Source organism: Musca autumnalis, unplaced genomic scaffold (assembly GCF_047663935.1).
Source record: "Musca autumnalis isolate F117 unplaced genomic scaffold, ASM4766393v1 scaffold_3, whole genome shotgun sequence".
NCBI classification, from domain to species: domain Eukaryota; kingdom Metazoa; phylum Arthropoda; class Insecta; order Diptera; family Muscidae; genus Musca; species Musca autumnalis.
Window position 1 is genome coordinate 207,597,156 of NW_027411866.1, and position 19,663 is coordinate 207,616,818.

Below are 19,663 nucleotides of genomic sequence, written 5' to 3' on the forward strand. Positions count from 1 at the left end.
CAGGCTTCGGAACCGTACATTAGTTTGGGTGGTATCAGTTTATTTATTTTTGTTTGACGAGACGTGGATTTGTTTTGACAATATATCATAGTTAATATATGTTCAAATAATAGATATATTAATAATCGCATATACTTTTGGGTGGGTGCCACCGTGGTGCAATGGTATGCACACCCGCCTTGCACGCAGAAGGTCGTGGGTTCGATTCCCCAGCCAGGCAACATCAAACATTTTTCAACGGTGGCAAAATACCCCTCAGTAATGTTGGCGACATTTCCTGAGTATTTCAGCCTTGAAAAACTTCTCCACAAGTGGTGTCTTAAGACACGCCGTTCGGACTCGGCGATAAACAGTAGGTCCCTTATCATTGAGCTAAATATGAATCGGGGTGCACTCATTGATATGAGAGAAGTCTCCCTTGTCCCGTATGGGATGTTGTGGAACAATGTTTTTTTTTATATACTTTTGGGTGTATCATTTATCAAATAACTCACAACTACAGTGAATGTTATGTAATTCAGTGATATCACTTCGGTAAGACCAAAAGAAAGAGTATACAATCGGAAAACCTTAGAAATATCTTAACCATTTCTTTGCTTCGTTCAAAATCATGGCTTCACTCCAATTTTATTGAGTAATTTATGGAAGAAAAATGGGATTAGTAGAGAATTGATTTATGCAGAGGGAACGTTCGGATATCATGGAGTTATCCACTATTATATTTTATATTTGCGGGTAGATTTAGGAGTTATATGAATAAAGGAAAAAATGCCGAGACACGTGTCTTCTTTTTTTGTCTTTTATCACGCTACTGTGTCAGAATGTGGTCAGTTTTACAATTTAAGAAGTTTAGGTGCCCAATCGTTGTTACTATTACTGTCATAAAGTTAGTGCAGTTTAAGACTTCTCTGCATTATTAGTAAATATACCTGTGTAAGCTTAAGACTTCAGTAGTCATGGCTTCACTTCCTTTATGCTAATAATTTAGTTATAAGTAAAAATATGAAATAAATAAATTAATAAATAAAAATACCTCTCTGGAAACGGTTTGCTTTTATGCAACAATTGTTCTCGGGGCCCCTATTACTACAATGCAAGTTTTTTCAGGGACATGCCCATACTTCCAGAGAAAATGGCCCGAAAGCTGTAAGGAACAACTACGGCCATCATGTGTAGTGGCTAGTGCGCACGACAACTTTCGATCCGGTTCGTTGGTCAAAACATTGTTTATAGCAATATTTCTGTGAGCCTTATATAAAGTTCGTAGATGGTGATTTTCGGTCTACTCCTTCTAGTATTCCCCAATACACAATTCTGAAAATCTCCTAATACAAAGCTTTGTGTTGAAGGATTTTGGTTGTGTAGCCGCTATTCGATCTGTTTCAGTTCACACAGGCTCGGGGTATATTCCTATTCGCTAAGCCGACACACACTTGTTGATATTTTGACGAATCTGAATCTGTTTCCGATCAGTTTTTTTTATTTCGTTTGTCGTTATAAAGTCCTTCGCCGAAAAAGGAAAAGGAACAATTCTAGAAATGTGCATCCATTGAAAGTACTTCCCAAAATACAATTCAAAGAGTAATCGACAAAAAATTCCGGAAGATGAAATTCAATGTAATTTCGAAATATTTATATATATAAATTTGAAATTTGTTTGTGCCTTTTTTGTGCCTTATAGACTCAAAAACCGCTGAACAGATCTTACTGAAATTTTTAGGGTACATAGCTACATGGCCTGGAATGGAAATAGGCTATATAATTTTTTGAATTTTCGCTGAAATTTGGAATGTATGACGGAACTTGGTCTGGAAATTAACGTGCCAAATTATATCAAAATCGGTTCAGATTTGGGTATAGCTCCCACATACATATATTTTTGGCCGATTTCCTTATTTTATGTTCCAAACATGCTATTTATGTCCAATTTCAATGAAATCTGAAATGTGTGACGGAACTTGGTCTGGAAATAAACGTGCCAAATTATATCAAAATCGGTTCAGATTTGGATGTAGCTCCCATATATATTTTCGGCCGATTTCCTGTATTTTATGCACCAAGCACACTATGTATGTCCAATTTCAATGAAATTTGGTATGTGTGACGGAATTTTGTCTAGAAACAAATGTGCCAAATTATATCGAAATCGGTTCAGATTTAAGTATAGCTCCCATATATATTTTCGGCCGATTTCCTGCATTTTGTGCACCAAAAACGTTATGTATGTTTAATTTCATTGCAATATTATATCTTTGAGAGACTTCTTAAGAATAATGTTTTAATATGATATAACTAAATCATTATTTGAGTAAAAATTACGAATACGAGTGGGAGTTATCCTAAGGGTAATTTAAGATATCACAATATGTTAATATGTATATGACCTGGAAATAATAAGTCCAATTTATAAAATAAATTACAACTATACTCAAACCTAAGGTTCACAAACCTGGTTCTATTCTTAATTTTATTTACTCCAAATCCAATCTGTACAAATAAAGAGAAATTAATACTGTAAGAGTATATAACTACCGTAGGCATACTTATAGTCGAAAAGGCTTTAGGAGGAGTGTTACCTCCTGTAACATACTAAAATACCACAGCAGCTGCAAAACAGCCCTGAATAGGTAGAGAACGCCTTCATATCTCCTATATTTATACGTTAAAATATTAAAAAAGCGCACCGGGTTCAGTTAGTTTGATATAATATGCAATAAATAATATATAAACATTGACCTCAATCTCAATAATCTTGATTTTATTAACATTCGAAAGATGGAACAAAACATAAAAATACGACGGAAAAATACTTTTTTGTACAATAGACATATACTAATTTGTAGGAAGAGACGAGTTTCAATAATCTTAACGGACGACACTGTGGTGGAATAGAAATTTTTTCATAAAGAATGGTCGATATAGTTTTTTGTTGCAAATTTCAAACACAATAAGGAATATACTTATGTTAGAAACTATGTACTTATTGCTCTTATCAAAAGTTTCAAAAACAAAAGATCGCAAGAATGTTTTTCTAGAAACGTTCAATAAATAAAAAAAACGTCTTGTTCTGAACTCAGTAACATTTACAGTCAGCGTAAAATTACGATTAAACGCTTAAACAACACCTTAAAACGTAACAAGAACTATGCAGAAAAGTGCTCAAAAATCCTAAAGTGTTCATTATTTTTATACTTTCAAATATGTTGGACAATAACCCCCATTATTACAAGTCTTCTTTTGTTATATTTTGGATTTACCGAACAGATTTATAGCGTTCCGCTTAACTTAAAGTTAAAAGTGATGATTGAATTTCAAGGAGGAGCTTCTTGGCATTAACTTTCAATGTAAAAATTATATTTTTAATGCCTCCAAAAGGCTTATTTTGCGTTTTCAACTCCATCAGATAGTAAAAGAACACATACAACAGTGACCCTAATTATACCAATGTAGTTAAATATTTCTCTGTAATACTTCATCCAAATACTTTACATATTTCTTAAAAAAATTAAAACTGTTTAAAATTTTAGTAACAAATTAAAAAAATGTGTAACATAAGCTAATATCCTATGGGAACGAAAATCATTTCGGGTCCCGCCCCCCCCCCCCCCTCTCACCCCTTGCTACGTCGGTGGAGCACACTATATGCATCAGTTAAAAATTACTTCTCTGCTCTCTACAACAGGATGTGCCTGTGGAAAAGATGTTTATCATCTTTCCATTTCTCCAGATATCTCTCGATATCGTGTCTACGTGTTGCTACTGATTGTAAAATAGCTCTGTATGCCGCTATTTTCTCTTCGATAGCAACATGATACTCCTGTTCACAACATGGTTTCCTAGGTGGAGGTCTATGGTACACAAGTATGGATTTTGCGGCTGTTTGCATGGAGTGGGCAATACAATACCTTGCAACTGTGCTAATATGTTATCGGGACTATAAGTGCTTTGATTCAGCAATTGGGCCAGTCGAGTGGAATATGCTGTGGCTATCTGTTTTGATTGCAGCTTACCGATGTTCAATTTCCGTCTTGTGCCTGTTCGTACTTTATTTGCTACGCTTAGACCGCTACGTGCCTTTACTGCAACAAGTTAGTTACCCGAGTCAATGTTTGCTCCTCGAAATGATCGCATATCGATCCAACTTTGCTTCGAAACCGCAAGACCCATCGAAATGGGACTGAAGAAAATGTTGTAGCAGTGAAAATGCTCTACAATATTTTCCTTGCTCCCTTTTCGATAGGACTTGCCGTTTCCAAGCAAAATCGTGAAAACCTCGATTTTTTCTGGTTTTTGGATTTTTTCTCATCTATGAGCATTGCTGTTTCAATATCCGCCAAAATTTCCCAGCGGTTTTCATTAAAATTTAGTTAAGGCGCACCGTCATATACGGTTTTTTATAAGGAAGCGATACATTCAGTGCCTTGTCCCAATTTGAAGTTCTATATCTCAAAAATGGTAAAAAGTACGAAAATATAACAAAAGACCAATCTTGTAGAGCATTTTCACTGCTATATTTTCTTTAATCCCATTCCGATAAGACTTGTGGCTTCCAAGCTAAATTGTGAAAACCTAAACAAACCCAAAAAATGTGATCTTTGACCGCGATTTTTTTTTTTCAAAATCCCTTCTACGATTTTTAGTTTTTTGATTTTTCTGATTTATGAACATTGTAGTTTCAGAATCCGCAAAAACTTCCCAGGTGTAAACACCTTTCATTTATAGTTAGTTAAGGCGCACCGTGTGTAGCTTTTGACTTAAAGAACTAATTCTGAACAATCCACCAAACCACATCTTCAAGGTCGAAACCTGCAAGGTCAAATTTCCTTTATAATTTTTCTAGGGATTGTTCTACAGAAATATTCCTTGGATATCAATAAACATGTTTCTAGAACATACGAACTATGTAGAGACGGTAAAGTGGAAGTGACGGGGAAAAACGCCGGGACGCTTGTCTTCATATTTTTGGTATTTTATCAAGCTGCGGTTTCAGAATATGGTTTGTTCGTAATTATACCCTCAGCATTTATGCTAACAAGGGTATATACACCTTCATACGGGCAAAATGTGCCTCGTCGAAACAATGGTTTTAGACCTTAAGTATGTTTGGACGAAATCCGTTTCAGACAATTTGAAGTCGATTTAGCAATGTCCGTCCGTCTGTCTGTCTGCCTGGCTGGTGCGCACGAAACGAACGGATCTGCCGATTCGGTCCAAAATTTGGTCTTCGTAATATTTGCCCAAACTTAGTTTAAGATCGAAGATAAGCCATATCAGTCCACTCCTTCAGGTACCTCCCTCCCATGAGTTCATAAATTTTCGGAAAAATTGTGCGCATAATATCCATTGATGGTAATGACACATCCTAATATATCTACCAAATATATATAAGGTTCGAATATGGACTATATTTGTCCACTCCTTCGGGTACCTCCCATACAAAATTTTGGATAAGTTCACTTTTAGACCTGCTCTGGTATATTGGTCCAAACCCTCAGAATTATATGGTGACCAACTGAAACGACAGGTGGTCGCGACGTCTATCGAGGGGAATGACACCCAAAATAAGACCCACTTCCAAAATGGACTATGTCGGTCCATTCCTCTATATACCTTTCCCGGAAAACTTTTTAGCTTCTATCCATATCCATATTTTTCGGTTCATACGTCCAAAATTTTAAAACACCCTTAAATATATACGTTTTGTGGGAAAAAGTGTTTCAATTCACACAGGCTGAGGGTATATTTCTGTCGGCTAAGCCGACTGATTGTTACATGTTTTTTTTTAAATTTATTCGTGTCGCACGAAGATACTTCTTTTCATGTAAATATTTATTAAAATATAACTTTCAAACCTAGGATATTGAAATTTCGGGAAGTGTTGCACTACATAAAAGATATAAACATATATTTTTTTTGACAAAAATGCAGGATGTTTTCAAAGCATTTTTTAGTATTTAATTATTCAAGGACATTTTTGATGTCCTTGTTATCCTTGAATGCAATAATTTATCCTTTGAAATTTGAATATCCTTTAAAAGGTCAACAGGATGAGAAAATAAAAAATATTAAGTGCCATTTTACTCCATTTTTCCTATAGTTTCCGACGTACACTGAAAGAAAAAACCAGTAATATGAATGAACGTTGTACCAATGAAATTTGTCACTGATTTTGAACCAACGTAGAGCTTCATTGAATAAATGAATAAAGTTTCATTGAAGTAAAATTAACGAAATTGTTCATTAATGCAATGAAACTTCTTCATTGATGCAATGAAACTTTTCCGTTAATGCAATGAAACTTTTCATTAATGCAATGAAACTCCTTCATTAATGTTATGAAACTTTTTCATCAATGCAATGAAATACTTTCATTGTTGTAATGACACTTCTTCATTTATGCAATGAAGCCTTACGTTGTTTCAAAATCAATGACAAATTTCATTGATACAACGTAGGATTTCATTCATGTTTTGAAGACATTTCATAATCACGTAATGAACAAAAATGAAGTCAATACTAAATATGTTTATTTCATTTTATTGCAATTAGTTTTGACCATTAATACAACAAGTCATATTTAATACATCAGGTATTAAGCACATTAATGATAGTATTGGGCGTTGTCATCTGTAAGTAAAATTGAAACAATAAACAAATTGCCTACAAATTGACTGGGTTTCTAAACAATAGCTTACATCCAACTTTTGTCGCTGAGTCATCCCCTGTGTACGTCCACGATGTTAGGATACAGAATTTTTTTCTTAAGGGAGTAGTGCTTCATTGGCCACGGACAGTCTCCGTAATTCCACTGATCATTGGATTTTCTATTTTTTATTTCCATTGCAACTATAAATGAAAATTAAAAAAAGTAAATAAACGAACACATAAAAACTACAAAAAATAATTTAACCAATATTTGAATTTTCATTTCACATTATTAAACACTTCATTCCTACTTTCAGCGAAGTTAATTATCCTTTTGAGCGTTGGCATCTGTAAGCAAAATTGAAAACCATAAAACAATTTTAAGTAATTTATCTGGTTTTCTTTCTAACCATTAACTTACCTTTAACTTTTGCCGTTGGACAGAAAACTATATAACAATACAACATTTTCTTTTTCTAAGTGAGGGATGCTTCGTTGGCCAATGGTAACCGTTTCTCCGCCATTCCACTCATCTTTAGATTTTCTATTGAATGCTTCCATTACAAGAAAAATATAAATGAAAATTCACTTAAAAGAACAACTGAGCACCTAAAAAATAATATTTACATTTTCTTTTCATGTTAAACACATCACATTTTTTAAAGCTGAAAACACCAGACGTAAAAAAGCTTTTTTTTCATCCACACTTGACTGTGGTTTAGCGCAAACTAAAACAATGTTCTTGAACATCGTTTGATGTAGCTAAGAAATCGGTGGTTGTTTTGCCAACAAGTGTTTTTTCTGCTTGTTAAATACTCACACACAACCACAAATGGACTTCAATGAACGACAATACAAACAATAAAAAAGAGCTGAGAAGAGCATTCTTTTTAATGCGAATGGATATTTATGTATTCCAACGCCAATCGGCGACAGTAGCGAATTTTTGTACAGTTGATGACGTTTCTGCTAGTTTTGGCAAATATTCATGCATACATATTTATGCATGTGATTCTATACATATGTATGTAGGTAATATATAAATGTGTTCTTTTTATGATTGTCAAAAATTTAATTTGTTTAATAGAGACAAAATAATTAGAAGACAAATTTTATAACTTAACAGATTTACAAAGAATGCAGAACGCAAAAAGGAATTTCAAAAATGTTTCATTAATTCAATGAAACTCTTTCATTTATTTAATGAAACTGTTTCATTCATTTTTAAAGCAAACCAAACAACCAATCGAGTATATCAATTTTTCGACATTTTTTTTTGAAAAAGATGTTTGCGTACTGGTGTTTTTAGCCCGTTCTATTTAGTTTGAATTCAGTTTTTCAACTCACAGGCTTTGTACACATTAGGCCGGGGCTATTTGTATGGAAGAAAAAAACCTTAATGGGCGAATCGCATTTCTGATTCCTGGGATTTTACTGAGCAAAAAGTCTGCTACAGCATATGTCTACGGTGAAATCACAATGCACAGTGGTCCCACTTGTATAGGAAGGTGCGACAAAAATAGTTATAATCGTTGGATCAATCGGATTTCTTCAGTATATGCTAAATATAAGCAAAAAATCGTCAATATGGGTCCACTTTTTCCTATAGCCCCCATGTAGCGGTACCACCCGATTTCAGGTATTTTGAAGCTTTTATCTACATTTATGGCCCTAATTGGTTGTACTTTGATATTTGGGTTCCCCATGGTCAAAAACCTTCTGCGCCAAAAATTGTGGTCTTAGGTCCGATTTCGGTATATCCCTCTTATTATGGTACCTCCCGATTTCAGGTATTATGAAGATTTTATCAACATTTTCGGCCCGAATTGGCTGTAACTTGCCATTTGGAGTTCTCAATGATCAAAAACCTTCTGCGCCAAAAAATGTGGTCTTAGGTCCAGGTTTCGGTATAGCCCTCATATTACGGTTCCTCCCGATTTCAGATACTTTGAAGATTGTATCAACATTTTCGGCCCGAATTGATTGTAATTTGCCATTTGGAGTTCTCATTGATCAAAAACCTTCTGCGCCAAAAATGTTGGTCTTAGCTCCACATTTTCGGTTCGAATTGGTTGTAATTTGTTTTTCGGAGCTCTTAGTGGTCAGAAGACGTCTCCGACTGGTATCGTGGACAGAAAAGGAAACAAATGATTCCATTTGAGGTCAGAATATTTCATGGTAGGGGATATAGTAAAGTTCGGTGCGACCGAACTTTATATTTTTACTTCTTTTTCATATTATATGTACCATCATACATATATCAAAAATATACAAATGTAAAAAAATACACTCATAAGTAAATCCCTAAACAAAAATGTCTAAATCTTTAAAGAAAAAAACCAAAAGAAACAATTAAAACACAAAACAAAGTAGAAACTGAAAATACAATGTCACACACGGAAATGCAAATATATGTATGCAGCTGGAACCAAATTTTTTGTAAACTTGACACTATTTCAAACATTCTTCAAAAAATTTAAAGAGTGGCGAAGGATGGCGAAGTTAGTAAAACTCAAATTAAATTTTTAGAACTTGGAAAAAATATCAACAAAAAAGTATTATAAAAATGTGATTTCCAGCACATTTTATTCGAAAAATGTGTCCAAATTTTTATGTAAAAGCAATAAGAAAACCTTGTAATAAATTTTCCATTTCGTAAAAAATAATTTTATCCTTTAAATTTTGAGTTACTTGCCTTGTAAGTAGTCACAGTCTTACTGATGTTTTTAAAGTTTTTAAGAGACCAAACGTAAATGCCAATTTCTTCTGTTTTGTTTTTAAAATACCGTTATAAATTACAAAAACAGGAATGAATATTAAAATATGATATGTTTAGAGACAATTTGCTGAATTGTCGCAGAGATTTGCTGATATCGATTTTTCGATTTTTGTCGCAGGTTGGGACCAGTGTGCAATGGCTTGGCTGTTATATGCCAAAATATCCAAAAAACGTGCATTAAAAACTTCAAATCAATATCGGGAGACTCGATTTTCACCGTATACATATGGTCTAGTGGACGTTGTTGCTCAGTACAATCCCCGGAATCAGAAACGCGACGCGCCCGTTACGATTTTCAGATCACCCTGGCATTGTATAGTTATTTTTTTCCTCCTTTAATTTATTGGCTATTTATTTAACCTCTTCATTCACAACTCACTAGCCAGTGGCTGTATGCCAACAAAATAAATAAAAATGAATGTTTATGTCATGTCTTTTAGTGTTATTTATGAGCTGTTTAAAATTTATTGAAATTGATAAAATTAGTAATTTTCATGGCACATATTAAAATACAAAAACGCCAACAACAACATCACTGCAATGCTTGGCATTTCAGTTTCTGTTGATAATGATGCGAACCAAATAAAATCATTAATCAATTTTTGATCTTTAAGAGGATGATGGAAACTTTTAATATCATCTAAAGTTTTAGGGTAAGTCTTTGGAAAGTGAAAATAATGGTAGTCATACAGCCGTCGAAAATATGACGAAGTTATGAAAAGCATACATATTTAAATTTAATTGACATATTTTGAAATGTTGCATTTTATTTTATTTCATGTGGCTAAATTTGTTGTCGAGAAATGTAAACCAGCATTACATTGAGGGCAAGGCATTACAAGGTCGGCCAATAATAATTATTACGTTTTTTTTTTGTCAAAAATTATTATTATTGTGTTTTAAAATACAAAGAAAATCAAGTCACAATAATGTATGGCCAACATTGTGTAGGCCTTGATTGAGGGGTTTTTGACCCAGCCTGCTGTGTATTCCATAAAAAGAGCAAATACTTTACAAATTTTAGTTTTTTGTTGCTATTTAATTGTTAATTTAAACGTACATATCCCCACAACATATTCCGTGGAATTATGTTCGTTTTCTCTTTTTATCCGTACAAATATATGATTTATAATAGAAATTCGAAAACAGTACCAACATCATCACACTTTGTGATAAGCCAAATATTAGTGGTAAATAATGCATGTTACATGGATTGTGGATGAAAGGCAATATCTGGTGAACTAATAGTGTGACGAATTGTACTAATTGCATAATGGTCATTCGCTTTTTCCACGGCGTCAAATCAATGTTGAGTTTCATGGCAGCTAGGAGATAATAAGTGTACATAACAACATGGACGAGTGAATTGAGCACAACAATGAGACTAAGATGCGATGCTGGAATAAACAACAAACAAATTATTAGCTTAATTTCAGTACGACAGTTGCATTGCAGTCTAATCCGTAAACATACCAAATGTTACGCTGAGACCCCAATGTGTACCAAAAATCATAAAAGCGTGATGATAGACATGTAGAAAACTAATTTGGTTGAACTTTTTGCGCAGCAAAAAGAAAATCTGCAAAAAAATATAAACATTAATTTAAATCTTTGTTATTTGTAAATATTAATGAAAAACCAGATCTACTTGCCGTATCAAAAAGATCCAAATATTTCGCCACATAATATAAAAGCGCTGGCCGCGCTCCTTTTAATGTCAAAGGGTTCATATCATTGGGATCAAAACCACGACATGTGAAACTAAAATCTGATCGCCAGTAGCTGTAACGTAATGACTCGTAAAATATGAATGCATTCAAAACGATTTGCATAACATTGTACAGCTTCATAATAGCATCGACATTATACGGCTTACGGCCTTTCATGAATTTTGGTCCCCATTTGCGTACAATATACAGATATAATGAAACAGTAAATATCATAAAAAATGGACCACTAAATATTGGATGCGTTGTAACACGTTTATCTAAAAAGAAGACAAAAAAATATATTAATTTTAAAGACCATGATTTTCCATTGAAAATATCAGAAAATATTTGTTGTTGCAATATTAAGAATTATTCATCTAGGTAGGTGACTGATACTATGGAATGATACTCTCTTATCTTGGTACCTCTTTCATCTCAATTAGACATTGAGCTCCCCACCATAAGAACGATAACAACGTTGGTTGGGCGTTAAGCTAATAACCTAACAACATCAGAAGTTATCGTACTATGAAAACGGAAAAAATCAAGTAAGAAAGGCACAGTGGTCCAGAATCGTCAAAAACCTGTAACTTTTGAACGGATAAAGATATGTTCATAATTTCTGTTTTTTGTTCGACAGGTAACCCAATAGCCTTTCCGATGAATCCTGAATGATAAATTCGATTCAGTAGAAAAATTCAAGGTCACAATTAAAAGTTTGAGTTTTTTCATATTTTGCATTAGTAGGTTGTTCTGGCGGCCTTATTTACAAAAGTAAAAATTTTTCCGGAGTAAGTCAATCCTGAGATAATGACCCAAAAGCTCCAAAATCCCGTCGGCACATACTAAAATGGATATTGTGCAAGATAACTCTAAAACTTTTTCAAAAATTTCTTCCAAACTTAGTTTAACGTAATTTAATATTTCGAGTCTTTTATGAAAAAGTTTGGTTACTAAAAATGTTTCGTATATTTCAATGATTTGGTAAAGTCCCATATTACGGTACGTACAGATTTTAAAGCAACACATTTTATATACGGCATAATTAGACAGCGGAATCCTATGCAAATGCATATATAGTAAGGATGGTCGTAGAGGAAATCTGATAAGAAAGAAACTCTTTTTATCACAAAATAAAACGAATTAGGCCCAGAAATTTTTGCATATCGTGCATATTTTGACATATTTTTACATATTTGCATAAAATGAGCATATGCAAAACCATATGCAACAAATAAAAATGTGTCAGTCGGCTTTGCCGACAGAGATATACCCTCAGCCTATGTGAATTGGAACTTTCATCTACGGACAGATCGAATGTATTTATGGTATTGGACATTTGAACTTGCCGAAAAAAATGTGGATTAGGATTAAAGTTTAAAAGTTTTGCGGAGGAGGGAATGGACCGACATAGTGCATTACGGAAGTGGATCTTGTTTTGAGAGTCATATGTTTTCGATAGATACCGCGCCCACTAGTCATTTCAGTGGGTTATCGTACACTTGTTGGACCAGTATGCCAGGAAGCATGGACTTTTCCACGGAAAACATAATATGGCTGTACATCATCGGTATAAATTTCCAAAGGATCTCCGAACAGACCCTAAACTGCACTTGACACAAATGTTGAATTTTTGTGGGGGTGGTATCCTAAGGAGAGGACCGATATGGGCCATTTTAGAAGTTAAACTAAGTTTTGACAAAATATGACGAAGGACAAATTTTGGACCAAATTGGTCTATCAGTTCGAGAGTTATTGTGCTCTCCAACTACTACATATGGTGGCTTAGGGGTTTTTTACAACTTTCGGGCTGTTTTCCCAAGAAGTATGGACTTGCCACTGAAAAAACTTTTACCGTTGTAATTGCGACAGCGACAGCACGTTGCTTCAACAGAAATCAAAGTTAGTCAAGAGCAGGTCTTAAAGTGAACTTATCCGAAATTTTGTGTAGGAGGTACCCGCAGAAATGGGCAAATATACTCCATACTCAAACCTGATATTTATCTGGTATATATATTAGGATGCGTAAAGTATGGACCAAATCGGTCCGTCCCTTCAAGAGTTATCGTGCGCACAATTTTTCCGAACATTTTTGAACATCAAGGTACCTCAAGGAGTGAACTGATATGGCTTGACTTCAAACTTAAACTAAGTTTGGACAAAATATTATGAAGGCCAAATTTTAGATCGAATCGGCAGATCCTTTTGGGAGTTATCTTGCGCTCCAACCACTACACACGGTGTCATAGGGGTTTTTTGAACCTTTCAGGCTATTTTCTCGGGAAGTATGGACTTGCCCCTGATGAAACTCATACCTTCGTATGGGGGGCAGTGAATACAGGTTGCTACAACAAAAATCAAAGCGATTCGAGAGCAGGCCCTAAACTGAACTTTTCCGAAATTTTGTGTGGGAGGTACCCGAAGGAGTGGGCCGATTGAGTCCATATTGGAACTTCATCTAAGTTTGGTAGAAATTTCACGATGTGCAAACTTTGGACCAAATCGGTTACTCCCTTCATGAGTTACACCGGAAGGTGTAGACCGATATAACCCATCTTCGAACATAAACTAAGTTTGGACAAAATATTCCGAAAGCCAAATTTTGGACTAAATCGTTTCATTCGTTCGTTATCGTGCGCACCAGCCAGACAGACAGACGGACGGACATTCCTAAATCGACTCCAAAATGTCTGAAACACATTTCGTCCAAACATACTTGGGGTCTAAAACCATTATTACGATGAGGCACGTTTTGCCCGTATGAAAGTGTATATACCCTCGGTCTAAAAATCCCACAGAAATGGTTGAAATGTGGTATTAAGTCTTCGTTAGGGGTATGAAACTTTATACCTGAAATTTGTCCGCATGGGTTTACGTCTTCGTATAGCCCCCATAGAACGGTAGCTCCCTATTTCCGGTATTTAGAAGGTTGTGTCCTCAATATCCCTTCGAAATGGCTGAAATTTGGTATTAAGTCTTCCTTGGGGGTATAAAACTTTCCACCTGAAATTTCTCGATATGGGTCCTCGTCTTCATATAGCCCCCTAGAACGGTACCTCCCGATTTCCGGTATTTTGAAGGTTGTGGCCTCAATATCCTGCCAAAATGGCTGAAGTTTGGTATTAAGTCTTCCTTGGAGAAAACAACTTTCCTCCTAAAATTTGTCGGTTTAGGTTTAGGCCTTCATATAGCTCCCATAGAACGATACCTCCCGATTTTCGGTATTTTGAAGGTTGAGGCTGTGGTTATACATTTCTCTATATTATTTATTTGTCTGAAAAGAATTTTAAACAGAAATATTTGTTGTCATATGTATCGATTGCAATTTAATCAGATGCGAAAAATATGCCCAGGTCCAAAATTTGACATGAATCGGACCAAAAATAGGGGTTGCATAAAATTCCGCTGTCTAGGCATAATTGCTGTGTTTGGTTTGACTTAGTTGTTTCTTTGTCAGTGGCCGATGGTATTTCTCCGCCACATTTCCCAAACGATTTGGCTGAAAATTTGCATTCTGTTTTCTTTGGGAGTAAAAAACCTTCCTGCAGAAGATTTTTAATATAAGTATAGATTTTAATACAGGCCCTTATAACGGTACATCCCAAGTCCATATTACGAACCGATTTGGTATGGGCTGTGGTCAATTCAAAATGGAGGTGATGATATTAGCTCAGAAGGGCAAACCACCAAAAGAATTTTGAATTTTCAGTCCAATTTTTCATTTTATGATAAAATCCCCATATACATACATACTCCCACCACCGGGTGCCACCGTGGTGCAATGGTATTTCCCGTCCAGGCAACATCAAAACAATTTTCAACGGTGGCAAAATACCCCTCAGTAATGTTGGCGACATTTCCTGAGTATTTCAGCCATGTAAAACTTCTCTACAAAAGTGTGTCTTAGGCACGCCGCACAGAGGGGAAATTTGTGTTAAAATTTGATCAAAAGCCCTAGAAAGCTCATTTATAGTCGGATTGATATACAATTTTGCACAAAGCATGTCTTCTGTACAAGGATTAATCCTATAGAAAATAATGAAAATCGGTCCAGATTTGGATGCAGCTTCCATATATATTCGCATCTGATATGAGATAAAAATGCACTGAAATTTGACACATGCAACCTGAACCAGCCTAAAAAACATTGAGCCAATTTTCAAACAAATCGGTACAAATGTATATATAGTGCCATATACATATATTTCATTCCAGAATTTTATTTTTTGAAACTTACTTAAATTAAATTTTTCTCAATTCATATGAGAAAAGCCGTGAATATTTCTGAATAATGCAAACATATTTGATAGGTGTTGGTTTAGTATGATAAATAAGACTCCCGGTTATAAGGCGGAACAAAATTTAGTGTGAGTAAACCTTGCAATACCATATAAAAATATTTCATATTTTAGTTGAGAAAAATTAGATTTTTTCGGAATGGCGCAAATATGCGCAATTTTTTATGATTGAATCTGATATTTGAGACTCAAGCGCATAAAACATTAGAAGAAACTATGGTCGGGAAACGACGGGGAAATAGACTTTTTTACTATTGAAATTGCAGTAATCTTAAGAATTATCATAAAAAATTTGCATAAGGAGGATATGTATCACCATTATAAAGAGCAAAAATTTAAAATCAATCTGAAAATTTTAAATGCTAATCTTGTTCGGAGACTGTACAAAAACAATAAATCTTGAAAAATATAAATTTTCGCGAAAATAATGTCATTTTAATGTTCACCTAATTTCTTAGTTTTCGAAAATTTACTTTTTGTTTTCAGTATGGCTGTGTTCAATCGACTGCTGCATCGGATTGGTTAATCTTACAATGTCGAGGATGGTTATAGCAAATGTAGAAAAGAGTCTGGTTGCCGTTTATCAACATTTTTTTCATAAAAAACGATTTTCATATTTTGAGTTTTGAGCAACTTTAGGCCTATGTTTCCCCTCTGTGCGCCGTTCGGACTCGGCAATAAACTGTAGGTCCCATATCATTGAGCTAAAATGAATCGGGGTGCACTCATTGATATGAGAGAAGTCTCCCTTGTCCCTTATGGGATGTTTGTGGAACAATTATATATATATATATATATATATATATATATATATATATATATATATATATTACATACATACTCCCAGTGCAATTAGTCCAGTAGAGCAACCCCCAAATAGGTTCTGATTTCGCAGGTCAAACTATTATTTAAATTTTATATGAAGGAATTTCCTGCATATTTATGAAAAATTCTAAGTTATAGAAGTTTTTATATTTTACATTGTTAAACATTCATGCGAACTTTGTTCACGGTGCTGTTGAAGCAACTTTAAATGGAAGGTGCTTACACCTGGGAAGTTTTTTTCGGATTCTGGAACTATACATTACGGATGAAAAACACTATAACTTGGTAAGGTTCGAATCCCAAAAAGCCCAAAATGTATATTGCAAAAGTAAGTATGCAGCGGGGATCCCCTGTGGAACTGTGTAAAAAATTCTTGATATTTTTGAGCAAAATATAACCAAATCTTTATTTTAGATCCTCAAGAGGATATTAATTAATTTTAATGGCGGTTATAGTACTTATAGTAACAAATCCAGCTTACACAGGATCGTAAAACCCAGAATAACACTGTGCAACACTGAAAATGCAAACAATTTCTAGTGGGCATTTTTTGAAAGTACATATTAAGACTACAAAACCCCTAGTTGGGTTTCGTATTTTTAGATCGGGTTTGGATTTTATGGCCTCATCTATACCGGGCTAAAACGACTCTTTTTGAATTGATCCGTGCTTCATCTCAGAAACTAATAAGAATTTTGATTTGCGGTCTTCAGCAATATTGTAGTCCTAAAGTAGTAGAACTTATATGTCAAACAGACGAAATACGGAAAACCGCATATAGCGCATCAAAATTGATAAAATATAGGAAAGATTACATAATTTCTGAAATCATGGTCAGTAACTGCCAAATTATTGAAAGTTGAACCAAGTAGCTTTTAGCAAAAATTTTCCAAATAATGTCCTCAGCAATTCTTCAAAACATTCTGAAACTGTCAAACACTTATTTCATGTTGTTAGGCGGTATTTCTTATCATACTTTCTACAAAATATATTTCAAACAACGTTCACACAGGCTGTTTATTCTCATATTTGAAATTTCAATGTATTGTTGTCATATTTATCAAATTGTCGTTAAAAAAATTTTAGAAACAAAGCGATAGAGGAATTTTACAACAATAATATGTTCTGAAGAATTGTGTATTACATTCCAGCGAATATTTTTCCCAAAGATAACATTAAGAAAAACTTGACGGTTCTGAAGATAAGCTGCGAAATATATACAAATCACGGAAATTTTCGATATATTACAAAATTTTAGGCAATAAATGAGGTTATTCGTGTTCATTATGTTTCCAAATACATTTTTCTCCGTTTCTCGGATGTTTTTCAAAAATATTTTCGGCTGCAGCGCTTTTCGTTTTTCAGAAAGTATTTGAATATTTGTACAAAAACTTTTTATTTTTCTAAAATGTGAAAATATTTTTTGTAAAAAATAGTGCGTTTTTTCAAAAAATATTTTCGACTGCATCGCTTTTCGTCTTTCAGAAAGTATTTGAACATTTTTACAAAAACTTTTTATCTTCTTAAATTGTGAAAATATGTTTGTAAAACATCGAGCGATTTTTTTCAAACACATTTTCGACTGCATCGCATTTCCTTTTTCAGAAAGTATTTGAGCATTTAAAAAAAAAATATATCTTCTTAAATTGTGAAAAAAATTTTGTAAAAAATCGCGCGTTTTTTAAATATTTTCGCGAATTTCTTTTTTCCGAATGAATTTGAACATTTTTACAAAAACTTTTTATCATCTTAAATTGTGAAAATATTTTTGTAAAAATTCGCGATTTTTTTAAAAATACTTTTACCTGCGGCGCTTTTCCTTTTTCAGAAAGTATTTGCGAATTTGAACAAAAACTTTTTATTTTCTTACTTTGTATTTTCCTGTAGGCAGAATTTTTCTTTTAAAATAGGTTTGAAGGCAAATTTTAAATACAGTTCGATTTGTATTGGCAACTACTTATTTTGTACTTATTTTTTCTAAAAATTTTTAATCAATTATGAGTTATATAAATTCATTATTATATAGAAATTATATAAAAAATCACTTAAATTCTAAAATGTATAAAAATCACTTAAATTTAAATTTAGGGGGGGGAGCTTTGGGAGATATGCCCTCAAACCAAGGAGTTATGTCACGGCACCCATCTATAGATGACTAATTATTCTGGGTTTTACGATCCTGTGTAAGGTGGATTTGTTACTATAAGTACCATAACTGCCATTAAAACCAATTAATATCCTCTTGAGGATCTAAAATAAAGATTTGGTTATATTTTGTTCAAAAATATCAAGAATTTTTTACACATTTCCACAAGGGTTCTCCGCTCTATACTTACTTTTGCGACATAAATTTTGGGCTTTTTGGGATTCGAACCGTACATTTTCTTATGTATGCAATTATTACACATTTTTCATTATTATCACAGAAGATTATCATAGTGTCTATCAAATAAAATTAGTTATTTTTTGTTTTTAACAAGTCATAGTGCTTCTTATTCCTAATACATTTTGGTTTCAGCGCTGCATACTAAATTTTGCGACAGACTATAGGTGCACGTTTCAATATACGTTTCACATTAACCCTTGACTAGTCCACAAGTCTGTTTGCTGAGCAAACTTCTACTTAAATCCACACATTTTTGTTATCACAGACTTTTTGAATAAACATTCATTCAGTTATTATTTCAATCCATTTTCATGCACTTTTTGCCATCATTGTTTACACGGCTTTTCATTCACTACTTAAGTCTTAATTAAAATATTATTTAAGGACATAAACATGCCTATTCGCAAACCCTCCAGTACACCATCAATTGTATTTTCTTTCACAAGTCTTAGAAATTTCATTTTGCACAATATATCTTTTTCAATATTTATTGTCCCTCTATCACAATGAACTGACACTGTAAGACTGATAACTAAAATCTAGTTTAACCTAAACACTATAATACTAAATCGACCGAAGAGGAACTACTTTCTTTATATTAAGAAAAAATATGTGCACAATGTAATAATTTCTTCAATTCATATGCCACACGTGGTAGTGCAGCTAATAAATATGCAATTTCTATAAAATTCAAATTAATTTCTCAGGTATTTGCTTTAAGTGCACGTATTTTAGTATAATGCCAAGTTTACACTTACGCTCCAAAATCCACTGGATTTCACGAAATCCTGAAATACAATCCGTTGTTTACACTCATTTTTTGTTGATTTCAAACATATCACAATAATCAAGGTAGATGCATATGCGCAGCTGATCGAACATGAATTTTCAAAACAAGTTGTTGTAAATTAAATTAGTCATCAAAAATATAAAACAATATAGAACTTTACTGCTTTATTTCGAAAATTATCTACGAGGGCAGTTAGGAAACTTCTTAGCCTATCACAAACTTCCATCTCTG

General features: G+C 33.7%; 1 protein-coding gene across 2 annotated transcripts; it reads right to left on the reverse strand.

Annotated features, from left to right (window-relative positions):
* Positions 1-6,523: 6,523 nt before the first annotated feature.
* Positions 6,524-19,213, reverse strand: LOC141397013 (very long chain fatty acid elongase 7-like). 2 transcript variants are annotated; one of them, XM_073972796.1, is made up of 4 exons: positions 19,040-19,213; positions 11,077-11,411; positions 10,898-11,003; positions 6,524-10,821 (listed from the first exon to the last, which is right to left on the reverse strand). In XM_073972796.1, exons 1-4 carry the CDS (start codon positions 19,101-19,103, stop codon positions 10,511-10,513), a joined length of 816 nt encoding a protein of 271 aa, XP_073828897.1. In that variant the 5' UTR covers positions 19,104-19,213; the 3' UTR covers positions 6,524-10,510. The 2 variants fall into 2 exon arrangements, with proteins under 2 accessions (XP_073828897.1, XP_073828899.1); XM_073972798.1 differs by lacking the exon at positions 19,040-19,213 and adding an exon at positions 18,593-18,700.
* Between the last annotated feature and the right edge of the window lie 450 nt (positions 19,214-19,663).

Bases quoted from the DNA above. Each gene is read 5' to 3' on its own strand.
- LOC141397013 (XM_073972796.1), bottom strand. From the start codon at position 19,103: ATGAAATTTCTAAGACTTGTGAAAGAAAATACAATTGATGGTGTACTG. The intron at 11,004-11,076 runs GCAAGTAGATCT...ATTTTTTTGCAG, and splicing joins ATTTGGATCTTTTTGATACG to ATTTTCTTTTTGCTGCGCAA. The intron at 10,822-10,897 runs GTATGTTTACGG...TGTTTATTCCAG, and splicing joins GGGTCTCAGCGTAACATTTG to CATCGCATCTTAGTCTCATT.